Source organism: Haliotis cracherodii, unplaced genomic scaffold, assembly GCF_022045235.1.
Source record: "Haliotis cracherodii isolate W230 unplaced genomic scaffold, xgHalCrac1.p SCAF_16, whole genome shotgun sequence".
NCBI lineage: Eukaryota > Metazoa > Mollusca > Gastropoda > Lepetellida > Haliotidae > Haliotis > Haliotis cracherodii.
Genome location: NW_027266271.1, coordinates 32,273,970 through 32,290,450, shown reverse-complemented (window position 1 = coordinate 32,290,450; position 16,481 = coordinate 32,273,970). Strand labels below are relative to the sequence as shown.

The 16,481-nt window shown below is 45.6% G+C and overlaps 1 protein-coding gene across 1 annotated transcript in view; it reads right to left on the bottom strand.

Moving 5' to 3' along the window:
- LOC139464083 (kalirin-like) overlaps positions 1–16,481 on the bottom strand; it is a 90,323-nt gene that overhangs the window by 61,798 nt on the left and 12,044 nt on the right. Inside the window, exons 3-8 of the mRNA XM_071245637.1 lie at positions 4,553–4,753; positions 2,799–2,942; positions 2,282–2,394; positions 1,687–1,753; positions 995–1,092; positions 533–602 (exon numbers count right to left, since the gene is read on the bottom strand). Coding sequence (XP_071101738.1) covers positions 533–602; positions 995–1,092; positions 1,687–1,753; positions 2,282–2,394; positions 2,799–2,942; positions 4,553–4,753 — 693 coding nt within the window. The remainder of the gene's footprint in view (positions 1–532; positions 603–994; positions 1,093–1,686; positions 1,754–2,281; positions 2,395–2,798; positions 2,943–4,552; positions 4,754–16,481) is intronic.

Sequence of the window (16,481 nt, the reverse complement as noted above, 5' to 3'; positions counted from 1 at the left end):
AAGAACAAAGTGTCACACATCACAAAACACTGTGTCACACATCTCAGATCACAGAACACAGTGCCACACATCACAGTGTCACACATCACAGATCAAAGAACAAAGTCTCACACATCACAGTGTCACACATCACAGTGTCACACATCACAGATCAAAGAACACAGTGTCACACATCACAGAATAAAGAACACAGTGTCACACATCACAGAACACCGTGTCACACATCACAGAACACCGTGTCACACATCACAGATCACAGAACACAGTGCCACACATCATAGCTGTACACTTACATATCTCACAAAGATCATCCCAAGTCGCTCTGGCTCGTCGGAAATCTTCTCAATTTCAGGTTGGAATGTCACACATCACAGTGTCACACATCACAGATCAAAGAACACAGTGTCACACATCACAGAACACCGTGTCACACATCACACATCACAGTGTCACACATCACAGATCACAGAACACAGTGCCACACATCACACATCATTGCTGAATGGAGGTACTTGTTAGTATGTACACTTACATATCTCACAAAGATCATCCCAAGTCGCTCTGGCTCGTCGGAAATCTTCTCAATTTCAGGTTGGAACGTCCTGCAACAAAATCAATGCAGTTTATAACTGAAGGTTGTATGACAGACTAACGCTATGTCTGTCACTTCTCTGTGGACCTAGTTCAACTCAGGTAGACCCTCACAGTGTACTCCGTGTAAGGGAAACAACCCCAATAGCCCACATGTTAATGATCTACAGTAAAGGGTTTTCTGGTGATGCTAATCTAGCTAGTTTAGTTGGAGTCTGCACCAAAGACAGACTCAGGGGCGGGGCAGCTATTCGAGGACCATGAGTCAATGGGACCTGGTACATGTCACTTACCGCCTGAATCTAACACCCACCATGTAAACTCATTCACATTAAGACATCTTTCTCCTTCTCTGAATCATACATTAGACCTAACTTGTACTGGCCAGCAAAGTGTGACTTACTCTTTGTGCCAGTCATAGATCTGGTGGATGTTGCCGAAGATGATCTTATCCTTGCCCTCCTCGGGTAACGGCGTCTCCTTCATCATAGTCATGTAACCCTACAACAGAGGAAACACTTACATCTCTGTCGCCCTAAAACGAGCAACCAAACGAGACTTGGTTTTTGTATTGTTTGTTTGTTGTTTAACGCCACACTCAGCAGCAATATTCCAGCTATATGATGGCGGTCTGTAAATAATCGAGTCTGGACCAGAAAATCCAGTGATTGACATCATGAGCATCGATCACACAATTGGCATACAATGACATGCATCAACCAAGTCAGCGAGCATGACCACCCGATCTCGTTAGTCGCTTCTTACGACAAGCATAGTCGCCTGTTATGGCAAGGATGGGTTTCTGAAGATGTATTCTACCCCGGATCTTCACAGGTCTTGAGACTTGGTTAGATACATGCTATAGAAAATCAACAATATAACCAATGGTTATTATGAAAATATTGTGCATTCCATGTTATACAACAGATAATCTCTTGGTACTGAAGACAGGTACAGAGTGTAATGTTGCAGTAACGCCACTACACCGGACAATCCCACATACAACTCCCAGTGTCTCAGTGTAGCTATGGCGTCATCCTGCCTTCGACCTGACCCCAAACTGAACCCCAACCCAGCATGGAGTCCGCTACTCACATCCACGACACATCCAAGGTCCTTCACGTAGTCCCTCTCTGTGTCCACCAGCTCCTGAAGGACAAATCTGAAACAGCAAACACAACCTCACATGAACATCAGCCCATACAGCACCAACACAACCACAGTCCAAATGTCTACCACAATCAGCATTAGAATTTGGCACTAGTCCTGCAGTCCTCACCAAACTGCCCAATAGTTAAGGGAATATCCATATATCCATCCTGACAAGTGACTGGTAGAGTGGGAGACAATCCATGTAATCTGGACATGAGAATTTACCATTCCTGGTGGGATCCCATGCAAGTGAGTGAGTATTGTTTTACGCCGCTCACACATTGTACCAATGTTGGGAATTGAACCAGGGTGAGGAGCGAACACTTTAACTACAAGGCTACCCAACGCCCCTTATCCTGGTAGGATCCCATGCAAGTACCAGTCATGCAGTCCTTGTGCCCAACCAAGGCCAGGACACACTCAAGAAGAAGGGGCAGGAGGGCGACTGTTCTGCCATGGGTCCAATCAGGGATGTGTAACAGACATGTCCAAACCTGACCCAGCAATGCATGGCCTGTCAATAGAGGCAATAACTCACTGTCTTTTCTTGAGGTACTTGGCCTTGTCCCCCTCTGCATCGGCCCCAGCCGACTTGTCATCCTCATCCTCTGGCCCACTGTCCGACTTGGGAACCACCTCTGTAGGCTGATCCTGGAAGACAATGCAGTGTCAGAGCCGTGCATCAGACTGACACACTTTAAACATATTCTAACTACCAGAGCCTTACATCAGACTGACACACTTGAAATATATTCTAACTACCAGGTCCTTACATCAGACTGACACACTTTAACATATTCTAACTACTAGAGCCGTACATCAGACTGACACACTTTAACATATTCTAACTACCAGAGCCTTACATCAGACTGACACACTTTAACATATTCTAACTACCAGAGCCTTTCATCAGACTGACACACTTTAACATATTCTAACTACCAGAGCCTTACATTAGACTGGCACACTTTAACATATTCTAACTACCAGAGCCTCACCACAACACAACTACATGTCCACAGTGCTCCAAGGTAAAGATTGTGACAGTGACTCACCATTCTTTGGAAGATCATGTTTTCCATCTCAGTGGCCAAGTCCACAGCTCCACCTGCCTCAACCGGAGGCTGTTGTTGCTGCTGCTGCTGTTGCTGTTGTTGTTGCTGCTGTTGCTGTTGCTGCTTGAGGGACAGCGTGGATGCCTGAAGCGGACACAAAACGTACACATGGGTCAGTGTTGTTGCTGCTGTTGCTGTTGCTGCTTGAGGGACAAGGGATGCCGAGCAGGACACTTCCATAACCCATGCTTCCATCAGAGGACACGGACAAGATAAGATACGTCTTTCTTATGAACATATGGTGTTGAAATAAATAATTATTCCTTAAGATGATGCTTAGAAGTTGTTGGTTGGTTTGTTGTTTAACGCCACACTCAGCAATATTGCAGGTATATGACGGCGGTGTGTAAATGATCGTGTCTGGACCAGACAATCCAGTGATTGACATCATAATCATCAATTGCTTGATAAAGGTGTTAGGATCTACACCGAAACGTTGCACTAATTGTAATAAAGAAGTTGTTCATCCATAGAACTCGTCTTACTTCATCACTCCAACTTCTAAATGCCACTGAAAGAAATCATAAGCATCGATCCATGCAATTGGGACACGATGATATGCATCAATCAAGTCAGCGAACCTGAACAACTGATCCCGTTAGTGGCCTCTAACGACAAGCAAAGTCGCCTGTTACGGCAAGCATGGGTTGCTGAAGACCTTTTCTACCCGGATCTTCACGGGTCTGCTTTAAGGTAAAATATTGCAACCTATATGTGTACAATTTCAGAATGGATGCTCTGTGTGTCACAAAATATGGATATTGGAATCAGTAAAGCCAATTCAGTGGTGGCCTTGGCAGCATGCACGTAACCATTGTCTCAATGTCATTCTATTCACATAATCATTCAGTTCATTTTACTTGATACAGAAATACAAAATATTTCATTTTTTGTTGAGACAGTGGTAATCTGGATGACCCATTTTCACCCCTGTAACCCCCCAAAATCATTACAGTGAGTCCACAGGAATCATACACTGAAAGATCCATGTAAATCCTTGCATTGGGCAAATGAAACACAAGCACACCTGCCCTGGGCATATTCAACAGCAGCTGGTGTTCAGACATCTGCCCTGGGCATGTTCAACAGCTGTTTGTGTTCAGACACCTGCCCTGGGCATGTTCAACAGCAGCTTGTGTTCAGACACCTGCCCTGGGCATGTTCAACAGCAGCTTGTGTTCAGACACCTGCCCTGGGCATGTTCAACAGCTGCTTGTGTTCAGACACCTGCCCTGGGCATGTTCAACAGCTGTTTGTGTTCAGACACCTGCCCTGGGCATGTTCAACAGCAGCTTGTGTTCAGACACCTGCCCTGGGCATGTTCAACAGCTGCTTGTGTTCAGACACCTGCCCTAGGCATGTTCAACAGCTGTTTGTGTTCAGACACCTGCCCTGTGCATATTCAACAGCTGCTGGTGTTAGGACACCTGACTTGGATGTGTGAACCATTGTTTATCACAGGCAGACAGGACTACCAACACAGTGCATGACTGGTGAGACCAGGAAGTTTTATGGACTATCAACATGAATCAGTTCACTTCAAGTGCAATAACCTAAATGTATTACAACAATAATGTCAATGGGTGGCATTTGAAGTTTTGACACAATTTAAATCATTTTCTGGGGTGGAGGCTGTTTACGTCACAGTATCATTTGTGGGTGAGATATCAGCTGGCTGCAGCTTCTACACCTACCAGTTTAGTACTGACTTCTTCCATTGGTGGTTCCTGGGCCGCCTTGAAGGTGTGGTCCTGAATTTCCATAGGTGGAGGTATTTCAATATCTTGAGCTGGTTCTGGTTCTTCATTGGTGGATTCCAATGGAGCTTTATTGGTAACCATGACAACCTGAGGTGTAACTGCCTGTTCCACATTTTGGCCCTGTTCCGCCTGCTCCTGAAAGTGAAAGTTTGGAGTGAAAATTTGTCATACAATGTTGAGATAATGTGATGTTGGTTTGTTTTGTGCTCAGATGGTTTAAAATAGACATGCTCTCTGACTTGATTCCTTCTCATCATGGTGGTGATACCGGGCCACCTGAAGCAAAAAGTCAGGGTTAAGTGAAACAAACAAATCATTAATCACAACAATCACGTCTGATGTCAATAAGTTGAGAAGTCAGTGAGTTGGGAAGATACAAGAGCCCTTGTACAGGTCTGCGTCTACTTGAGCTGGAACATAGAGATAAGTGATGCATTGTTGGGCCTGCTGGCTGACTACCAACACATTGTCTGAGAGCCCTCCTTCTACAAAACAACACTCAGCTCCAGGGGGAGGGGGGAGGGCAGAGAAAGAGCCCTCAAGCAATCAATGTCAATAAGTATTTTTCACCTACAGTGCAATGAGACATAACACAACGCTTGCACTCAATCTTCATGAAACATATCCTGTGGAGAATGCAGGGTCTCCTTCATGTATTACTTATGTTAACATGACCAAAACCATGAATAGATTTACCTTGTGATGAAGATGATATTGTGCCCGCCTTTTGGACAACTTACGACATGGACAGAGATAGTGAAGAATACACCCTACGATATCCATTATAGTGTATCTCACTGCAGAAAGACACTTAAGTTCCAGGGTTCTGATGTGGAATTCCAACCAGTCACAGTGAGTCGTGAGTGTATCCGCTGTCAAGGACACTCACGACATCAGCAGGGAAACCATTGACATCATCGTCAGCCTCAATGTATGCATGGGTCCCCAGGCATCTTTGAAGTCATCTCGTCCTGATGTACTTGTACAAACAGACTTGTATGTCAACTGACAACGTTGGACGTAAGCCATTATGTTTCCATCATCGCTCTTCACACAAACACAAACTCAGGCCATTGTACTGCACATTGTTACTAAAAGACAAGGTTCTTCCACATGAACTATGTATGGTACACGGTGGTACACTGTAGCTCACTGTGGTACACTATGGTACACTGTGGTAGACTCCTGGAGTACTCCATGCTGTGTAATGGTCTATGAGACAGTGCTGTGTACGTCCAACTCTTGTTTCAAGCCAGATAATCCAGAGCGACCATGTTGTCTTCTTTCACATCTATCAACTATGAAGAAATGCCAAGAGTGAGATGTGATTTCAGTTGGTGCCCCAGGTAGGGCAGCCCTTCCCCGATGACCCTGGGAGCTGGCAGGGCCTGGTCGACCAGCTAATGATGCTGCATGTCTGGCACTAGATGTCAAAACAACGGCCAACCTTGCTTGGGGCTCAGTGTGTCTCATTAGCGACACCAGGAACAACACTGCTGACAGGAACAACACCAGGACAGGAAGAACACCTCCGACCTCACACATGCCTCATCATTAAAGACGTGTTAGCTCCAAGTACACAGTGAACATGGAAACTGGACCATTATCACCCCGGCTCCATACAGCCTTTCAACATGGTCCTAATGCTCAGCTTAACTAGTATTGATAAAGTCACCAATAACATAGTCAAAGGTCTTTAGTAGGAATTCAAATCAATCGCTCATCTGTGCTCCTCCTCAATCTGTATCACCATGCTGCATTGTATTGGATGTGGAAATTGCCATAACAGTCACAACTTTACAGTGTGTAATAAAGGTACAGGCAAGATGTCAGGCAGAATTACAATGCATGAAGCGGAAGCAAGATGACACCAGATATGGCGACACAAGACTGACACTTGGAGATGGCAACTTCAGAGTGACACTTGGAGAAGTTGGAGCTTGGCGACTCATTCACCTGGCAGGCTACCTGGCTACCAATTCACCTGGTTGACTACCTGGCTACTCATTCACCTAGCCTGACTACTCATTCACCTGGCAGGCTACCTGGCTACTCATTCACCTGGCAGGCGACCTTGCTACTCATTCACCTGGTTGGCTACATGGCTACTCATTCACCTGGCAGGCTACCTGGCTACTCATTCACCTGGCAGGCTACCTGGCTACTCATTCACCTGGTATGCTACCTGGCTACTCATTCACCTGGCAGGCTACCTGGCTACTCATTCACCTGGTATGCTACCTGGCTACTCATTCACCTGGTATGCTACCTGGCTACTCATTCACCTGGCAGGCTACCTGGCTACCCATTCACCTGGCAGGCTACCTGGCTACTCATTCACCTGGCGGGCTACCTGGCTACTCATTCACCTGGTATGCTACCTGGCTACTCATTCACCTGGCAGGCGACCTTGCTACTCATTCACCTGGCAGGCTACCTGGCTACTCATTCACCTGGTATGCTACCTGGCTACTCATTCACCTGGCAGGCTACCTGGCTACTCATTCACCTGGTATGCTACCTGGCTACTCATTCACCTGGCAGGCTACCTGGCTACTCATTCACCTGGCAGGCTACCTGGCTACTCATTCACCTGGTAGGCTACCTGGCTACTCATTCACCTGGCAGGTGACCTTGCTACTCAGTCACCTGGCAGGCTACATGGCTACTCATTCACCTGGTAGGCTACCTGGCTACTCATTCACCTGGCAGGCTACATGGCTACTCATTCACCTGGCAGGCTACCTGGTTACCAATTCACCTGGTATGCTACCTGGCTACTCATTCACCTGGCAGGCTACATGGCTACTTATTCACCTGACAGGCGACCTGGCTACTCATTCACCTGGCAGGCTACCTGGCTACTCATTCACCTTGCAGGCTACCTGGCTACTCATTCACCTGGCAGGCTACCTGGCTACTCATTCACCTGGTAGGCAGGCTTTACCTGGCTACTCATTCACCTGGCAGGCTAGCTGTCTACTCATTCACCTACTCTGGTACGCGTTAATTTGGATATCGACCTTTGCCAGCCATTATCAACTGTATCCATCACCTAACTCTCCTTCAATCATCTCTCTTATGGACAGAGACGTCAGTGAAACCCTTCTACTCTAACCACTGTGATGAGACCTGCAGGCAGACCAGAAAACAGGTTGCCTGGAAAGCTGGCTTCCTGCTGGTGTTCCTTGACGATGCACTGCTTTCAACTATCCTAGAATCCTACAGTAATCTTGTGATTCTTACAGTAACCACATGAATCCTACAGTAACCACGTGGATCCTACAGTTACCATGTGAATGCTACAGTAGCCATGTGAATCTTACAGTAACCATGTGAATCCCACAGTAACCACATGAATCCCACAGTAACCACATGAATCCTACAGTAACAACATGAATCCTACAGTAAACCACATGAATCCTACAGTAACCAGATGAATCCTACAGTAACCACGTGAATCCTACAGTAACCATGTGAATCTTATAATAACCATGTGAATCCGACAGTAACCACATGAATCCTACAGCAAACAAGTGAATCCTACAGTAACCACATGAATCCTACAGTAACCATGTGAAACCTTCACGCTAAGCGAAATTGGGTTCATTTCAAATTTTCATTGCCAAAAATGTTTTATTTGAGAAGACAATTCCTTCAACATGTTGGATGTATACTTGTTGCCATCCGATCTTTCACTCCACATGATGCTGGGCCACACTCAACTGAGGCAATACTCACTTTGAGGCCATTTCACAAATGCTGAACTTATATCTACTTCTATGTAAATAGAATCTTCACATCTGTTGTCAGTCTCATAGAAACTTCAGACTTTTAACAAGTTTTTATCGTTCGATAACGCTAAAAATATTCAAACACATTCGTGCTTCAAACAGCACTCTTAAGCTGTGGGAGGAAGCCTCTGCACTGATGCTGATATATGACATGCAGCACCCAACATGATCAGCTGGGACTGAGGAAAACCCGGCCAGCCTCATCCACCTTCAGGACAAACCATCTCCAGGAGACCAGCAACGAAAACATGTGTGACTTCATGGCTGAAGATTTAGTCTGCCTCACCACCTTCAGGACAAACCATCTCCAGGAGACCATCAACGAAAACATGTGTGACTTCATGGCTGAAGATTTAGTATGCTTCACCACCTTCAGGACAAACCATCTCCAGGAGACCAGCAACGAAAACATGTGTGACTTCATGGCTGAAGATTTAGTCTGCCTCACCACCTTCAGGACAAACCATCTCCAGGAGGCTAAGAACGAAAACATGTGTGACATCATGGCTGAAGATTTAGTCTGCCTCACCACCTTCAGGACAAACCATCTCCAGGAGGCTAAGAACGAAAACATGTGTGACTTCATGGCTGAAGATTTAGTCTGCCTCACCACCTTCAGGACAAACCATCTCCAGGAGACCAGCAACGAAAACATGTGTGACTTCATGGCTGAAGATTTAGTCTGCCTCACCACCTTCAGGACAAACCATCTCCAGGAGACCAGCAACGAAAACATGTGTGACTTCATGGCTGAAGATTTAGTCTGCCTCACCACCTTCAGGACAAACCATCTCCAGGAGGCTAAGAACGAAAACATGTGTGACTTCATGGCTGAAGATTTAGTCTGCCTCACCACCTTCAGGACAAACCATCTCCAGGAGGCTAAGAACGAAAACATGTGTGACTTCATGGCTGAAGATTTAGTCTGCCTCACCACCTTCAGGACAAACCATCTCCAGGAGGCTAAGAACGAAAACATGTGTGACTTCATGGCTGAAGATTTAGTCTGCCTCACCACCTTCAGGACAAACCATCTCCAGGAGACCAGCAACGAAAACATGTGTGACTTCATGGCTGAAGATTTAGCCTACCTCATCCACCTTCAGGACAAACCATCTCCAGGAGACCAGCAACGAAAACATGTGTGACTTCATGGCTGAAGATTTAACCTACCTCATCCACCTTCAGGACAAACCATCTCCAGGAGGCTAAGAACGAAAACATGTGTGACTTCATGGCTGAAGATTTAGTCTGCCATACAGACCCGGAAACAAATATATCCAATACAGCCCATGCAAGTCTATAATCTTTGGCAAGTCTAGATTTTACTGCAGAATCTGAAAGTGAAGAGAGTCTCTGGACTCCTTTTCATTATATTCTATAACTATAATTTAAATTGGGCACAAAATTGGGCACATTTTCAACATGTTAACCTCTTATTAGCACAAATATTTTCTTCAATCAAAGATGTGTAACATAAAGTGCACAGAGACACATGTATCCCTTCTGTGCTGATCCAGCAACTAGAGCAAGCAACATAAACTATCCCCAGACCAGAGAGCCTTGCCTTCATCTGAAGTGTATTGATGATTTCCCCCACACCAATCATGTGGGTCTGTATACAATACAATGTTTATATGTTCCTTATACACCAGCAGGGATAGCAGCTTCTATCAATATTGATCCTGTCATGAGACATACTCATTAACACTCTGGGTCTGATTCTCACCATTTGGCAAAGCAAACTGTTGCTATGTGTCATTATTGTTGATCTATTTTTAACCCCTTCCAAGTCGACTCTGCTGTCCATGCACTGCAGTATTTGTCCCTTGGTCCAACGCCTGTCTTCTTGACCATATAATTCTTGGAAACATGGCACATCATGAGATGTGACCAAAGTAAATCAGAAGATCAGATCAAACATAAATCAGGTTTCATCACAACAGCATTATGTTGATGAGGACCTGTCATGATGCTGGAGATGTTCATCCAGGGCAAGATGGACCTCAGCAGTGGTACCTCCAGTTTGAGGTATGTATACAAAACACGGTGTATATATTCCGTATACACCAGAACGGGTACTGAATGCGCCTCGTACCTCCAGTTTGAGGTATGTTTACAATACAGAGTGTATATATTCCCTATACACTAGAATGAGTACCAAATGTTGTACCTCAGGCTTGAAGTTTGTATACAATACACAGTGAATATTTTCCTTATATAACAGATTGGGTACTGAATGGACCTGGTAATCTAGTTTGAGGTATGTATACAATACACAGTGTATATATTCCCTATACACCAGAACGGGTACTGAATGGACCTGGTACCTCCAGTTTGAAGTTTGTATACAATACACAGTGTATATATTACGTATACACCAGAACGGGTACTGAATGGACCTGGTACCTCCAGTTTGAGGTATGTATACAATACACAGTGTATATATTCCCTATACACCAGAACGGGTACTGAATGGACCTGGTACCTCCAGTTTGAAGTTTGTATACAATACACAGTGTATATATTCCGTATACACCAGAACGGATACTGAATGGACCTGGTACCTCCAGTTCGAGGTGACAGTGGACAGAGATTGTCCTGGGGGCAACTGGCGAGGCAAGATGTTCAGTGTTTGTACACATCTCCTCATCCTCGGTACAGCAGCAGACTTGCACCATGGCACCACTACTGCCTGCAGATATGTAGCCTTGTGTCAATATTTACCTCAAGTAGATCTATGCGGAGAGTGCAGGAGGCAACAGCTGACACTTCACTCCCTGGATAAATATTGTAACAAACTCCTCTTATTGTGCTGCTGGAATACAACATTACCCTGAGGGAGTCCATTACTTATAATAACTCAGCCACTCTGTGCGAGTCAGTCCCCCCTTTAAGACTTGGGATGAGGAAGATGAGGAAGGATAATGGTGTTGAAATAATATAATCTTTTCATCACTGTCTCCCAATATTTGTATGCTGATGATTTCTATATTTTTGTGTTGTTGGGAATGATTAAACAAATTCCTTTGTTCTGAGACCACACCCATGTTTTCTTGGCAGCCATCATCAGTATGGCTTGTACGTTCTGACGACCTGCCAGTTCCACAGTCCATTCCATGCCTGCTTTCACTAGCTAATTACTACCAACTCCGATGTCCTTACGCACATGCACCTGTGTGTGCGTGCGTGCGTGCGTGTGTGTGAGCGAGGAGGGGCTATTTGTGTTTGTGGATGAGAGCATTAACAGCACACACCATCTACTGAAACAGAGTCTATCAGCCTCTCAGGTAGAAACAGTATCCTGATCCTGATATCCTCCACACATCCTGGAGTTGACTGAGAAGATATAGGAATGGATTGGGACTGACATTATACCCACAGTCTTGTGAGAAATGGTGTGAAGTGTGGTGGACTGGTGTGGAGGGTGGGGTGTGGTGGACTGGTGTGGGGTGTGGTGGACTGGTATGTGGTGTGGTGGACTGGTGTGGGGTGTGGTGGACTGGTGTGGTGTGGGATGGGGTGGACTGGTGTGGGGTGTGGTGGACTGGTGTGGAGGGTGGGGTGTGGTGGACTGGTGTGGAGGGTGGGGTGTGGTGGACTGGTGTGGGGTGGGGTGGACTGGTGTGGTGTGTGGGGGACTGGTGTTGGGTGTGGTGGACTGGTGTGGGGTGTGGTGGACTGGTGTGGGGTGTGGTGGACTGGTGTGGGGTGTGCGGGACTGGTGTGGGGTGTGGTGGACTGGTGTGGGGTGTGCGGGACTGGTGTGGGGTGTGGTGGACTGGTGTGGGGTGTGGGGGACTGGTGTGGGGTGTGGGGGAGTGGGGTGGGGTGTGGTGGACTGGTGTGGGGTGTGGGGGACTGGTGTGGGGTGTGGGGGAGTGGGGTGGGGTGTGGTGGACTGGTGTGGGGTGTGGTGGTCTGGTGTGGGGTGTGGTGGTCTGGTGTGGGGTGTGGTGGACTGGTGTGGGATGTGGGACAGACTATAAATACTGACAAATACATAAAGCATAAAAACCATAAGACATAATATTTTGAACAATCAAAAACATTTCAAAGGGAAAATGTACTGGGCAAGAAAGGAAATTCCCTTGGGCTTTTCCTTCCAACCTGCACACACAGACAATACCCCTGTAGTTTGTGTCAGCAGTTGACCCTATAGCACAGGACCCAGTGTCAACCCGATGGGTCACGGTAACCGTGGTATATTAATAGCAAGTGTGTGACTCTCCTTCACATAGCTGCCCTCATGACAGGACAGTCTCATAACAAATAGTTTAGTATCATAGTTTGAGGTATGCGTGAAACTACTCCCACGCTAGCCTATAAAACAATGGATGACAGGACTGCCCTTCCTTCCTGAGTCCAGAATACATGCTGCGGTACAGAACATCCATTAATAGCACTTACAGAACTCAGGCAAATATAGAAATGCATGCCTTCATTAAACCTAGGGCTGTTACCGAAATCAAAAACATCATTTATTGATATATGTTTCTGAGGTTGTAATGTGTTCATAATTTGATAATAGCTATTCAAATATAATCCTAAAAAGCATATTAAATTATCGCTGAGTGCAGGTGTACTGGGAAGATGATGCAGATGTTCTGTGAACACAATGTGGTCACATCCAACACAAACAAAACACTGTCCAACACAACCATTATTTTACAACATGGATCTGGAAAGATGAATGATACCAGCAAACATTCCAGGGAATCTTAACAAGTTCCCTGTGCATTTTAATCATCTATGAAGGGTTTCTGACGACAATGGTGTTTACTGGATACCCATACCACCAACATCTGGGGTTAAGCCCTCCACCTCCATCACGGAATTGATGGGCAGAGCTGGAACAGTCACAAGCAGGTCTAATTGTCCAGGGGTACATCACCAGCTTCAAGAACATTTTGTAAACAGTCATTAATTCAATTGCTTGCCCCCACCTTTCGTCAGTTGACCTGTCCTTTACCTTAGCCATGGTGTGGAGTTGAGGTGCCTGTAGGTCCATCAGGCCAACTGTCTTGAGACCACACAGTCCGGGCTCAGTAGCAGGGGTGTTATAACAATTGAGATGGAGAATTTGCAACAGTGGTGATACAAATACAACGTCCACAGTTGCCACGATGCAGGTATTTTACTGTTAGACTATCCAGCTCTTAATTCTAAATATAGACTTGCACAAGTCTCTGAGGCAATAATTATTAGTTTAAATCATAATTTTGGATTATTTAATAATAAGAACAAGTTGTCCCTATAAGAGACTGGAGTCCTTAGACTGTCCACATCTCTAGACTTGCCTATTAGGAGGATAGAATTACTACACATCTTTTTTTTTTTCTTTTTTTTTTGGGGGGGTGGTGGTTTCAGATTGTTGACACTCATAAGAACAAAGTCTAGCCCTGAGACAACAAATGCATACACTTTACCCTCCCGATATATGGGGAACAGGGGCGTACAGAGTCGTATAATATTTTGTTTGTTTGTTTGTTGTTTAACGCCAGAAACAGCAATATTTTAGCAATATGATGGCGGTCTGTAGATATCGAGCATCGATTGGGATACAATGACACTAGATTCCATTAGTCGCCTCTTACGACGAGCATAGTCGCCTTTTATGGCATGCATGGGTTGCTGAAGACCTATTCTACCACGGATCTTCACAGGTATAGTATGATGTAGTACATGGGTGAATATTGTAGCACAGTGTTGTATCAACCATATATCACTGAGCAGGGGTGTACAGGGGTATTCAGGGGCGTACAGGAGTATTCAGGGGCATACAGAGGAATTCAGGGGTGTACTGAGGTATTCAGAGGTGTACAAGGGTATTCAGGAGTATTCAGAGGTGTACATGGGTATGCACAGGTTTTCAGGAGTGTACTAGTTATTCAGGGGTGTACAGAGGTATTCAGGGGTGTATAGTCATATTCAGGAGTGTACAGAGGAATTCAGGGGTGTTTAGTCATATTCAGGGGTGTACAGGGGTATTCAGAGAAGTACATGGGTATTCAGGGTGTAAAGAGGTATTTAGGGGTGTACAGAGGTATTCAGGGGTGTACAGAGGTATTCAGGGGTCTACAGCGGTATTCAGGGGTGTACAGAGGTATTCAGGGGTGTACAGAGGTATTCAGGGGTGTACAGAGGAATTCAGGGGTGTACAGGGGTGTTCAGGGGTGTATAGAGGTATTCAGGGGTGTACAGAGGAATTCCGGGGTGTACAGGGGTGTTCAGGGGTGTATAGAGGTATTCAGGGGTGTACAGAGGAATTCCAGGGTGTACAGGGGTGTTCAGAGGTATTCAGGGGTGTACAGAGGTATTCAGGGGTGTATAGAGGTATTCAGGGGTGTACAGAGGAATTCAGGGTGTACAGAGGTATTCCGGGGTGTACAGGGGTATTCAGTGGTGTACAGGGGTATTCAGGGGTGTACAGGCGTGTACAGAGGTATTCAAGGGTGTAAAGATGCAATCCTGAAAGTATTGACCTGAGTGATCCACCTCCTCTCTACTCCCTGATCAAGCTTCTCACCCGACCGCAAGTATGTCTGTCTCTGTGGCAGTGTCAACACCAGCATTCCAGAGATGCTGCAGCTACAATGTTGCCTGGCTCCCACCACACACTGGTCACATCAAGGGACAATCTCTAACCAATAACCTGGCCCAGTATATGTCAAACACTTGGTCCCTGCATACAGGACACAGGGGACACCCAGACATGACCAGAACACCAGCTGAAAGGTATGTCTCGGGATCTTCCCTCAACTGAGTGCAATTAAACAAGCAAATGTTCCACAATACACACAGTAATCTTGTGATGCAAGCAATACAACTTCCTCAGATCAAAAGGCATCATGTACTTATGACAGCTGGCTAAATGAACCTGCGTCGTAACCTGCGACCAAACAAGATTATGTACTACAGCTACCATGAACAATATGATGTTATATATACAACAGCAGGTAGGTAGGTAAATATTTATATCATCATGTGATACAACTGGCAATAACGAATGTTGGTGATGCTATACAACAGAATCAGGGAAGTAGGCAGATAGATAGACATTCAGATCATATGGGATAAGTAACAAGCAAGGCTGAAGTGTTTACCGTATACTTGATGCTGTCACACATGGCAGAAACATTAGGAATTAACCATAAACAAGTCTCTCTCCAACACAAGAAACTAAATGAGAGACAAACTTCTCTCTCATAGAACAGGAAGATGACAATGAAGAAACAAAGGCAGAATATACCTCCTGATCATCGGAGCTGTTGGCTGCTGCAGCATTAGTGGAGTGTACATCCCCCATATTGACACAGCAGTAGCAGAATCACAAATTCCCGTATCCTCGGTAACTGACTACTTTATAGACCTGGCATCCTCTCCTTGCAGGACTCCATGGACTGCCTGCCGGCTGAAGGCTGGGGCTGAGTGAGCTGGGATGAGATACAGTGTGTCATGAGGGCTTGATACCCTACACCATCAGGGGAGGAGGACTGTACACACATACATCCCACCACTGCCACCACTTGTCGGCAGCGGCAGCAGACCTCTACAGCGGTATAATTATCTCGCCTATAATTTATCCTGCTCCAGACCTGCTCCTTCTCCTTGTTGAGTTATGGGGCAAATACCTCTGGCGTAACTGTACATGTAAACAAAGCTTAGCAGTGTGTGCTTGATAGGCTTGTGGAAACAGCTTCCTCTCCACACGGATTATTGCTACATTCTCATCACATTATCCGACAATGTCTGCTTCACTCTTGTTGTCCACATCTGTATCCAGGAAATTGTGGTGTCTGTTATTGCTGCTGTAGGCGTCTCCACTGGCCTGACAGTGTCGTGACAGTGTCGTAACAATGTTGCCCTGGCACTGATTCCTGGAAGTTAAGACCTACTTCGGCCAATTAGAAGTGTCCTGTATTGCTGTCTTTCACTTGTATCACTCAGCGTATCACACAACCACAAATTATTTCGAAAGTTTCTGTTTGATTCTGTTAAAGATCACACGAACAGGACAGTTAGGATATTCAGTGGTACCACAGATATATGGATATCAACAAAATATA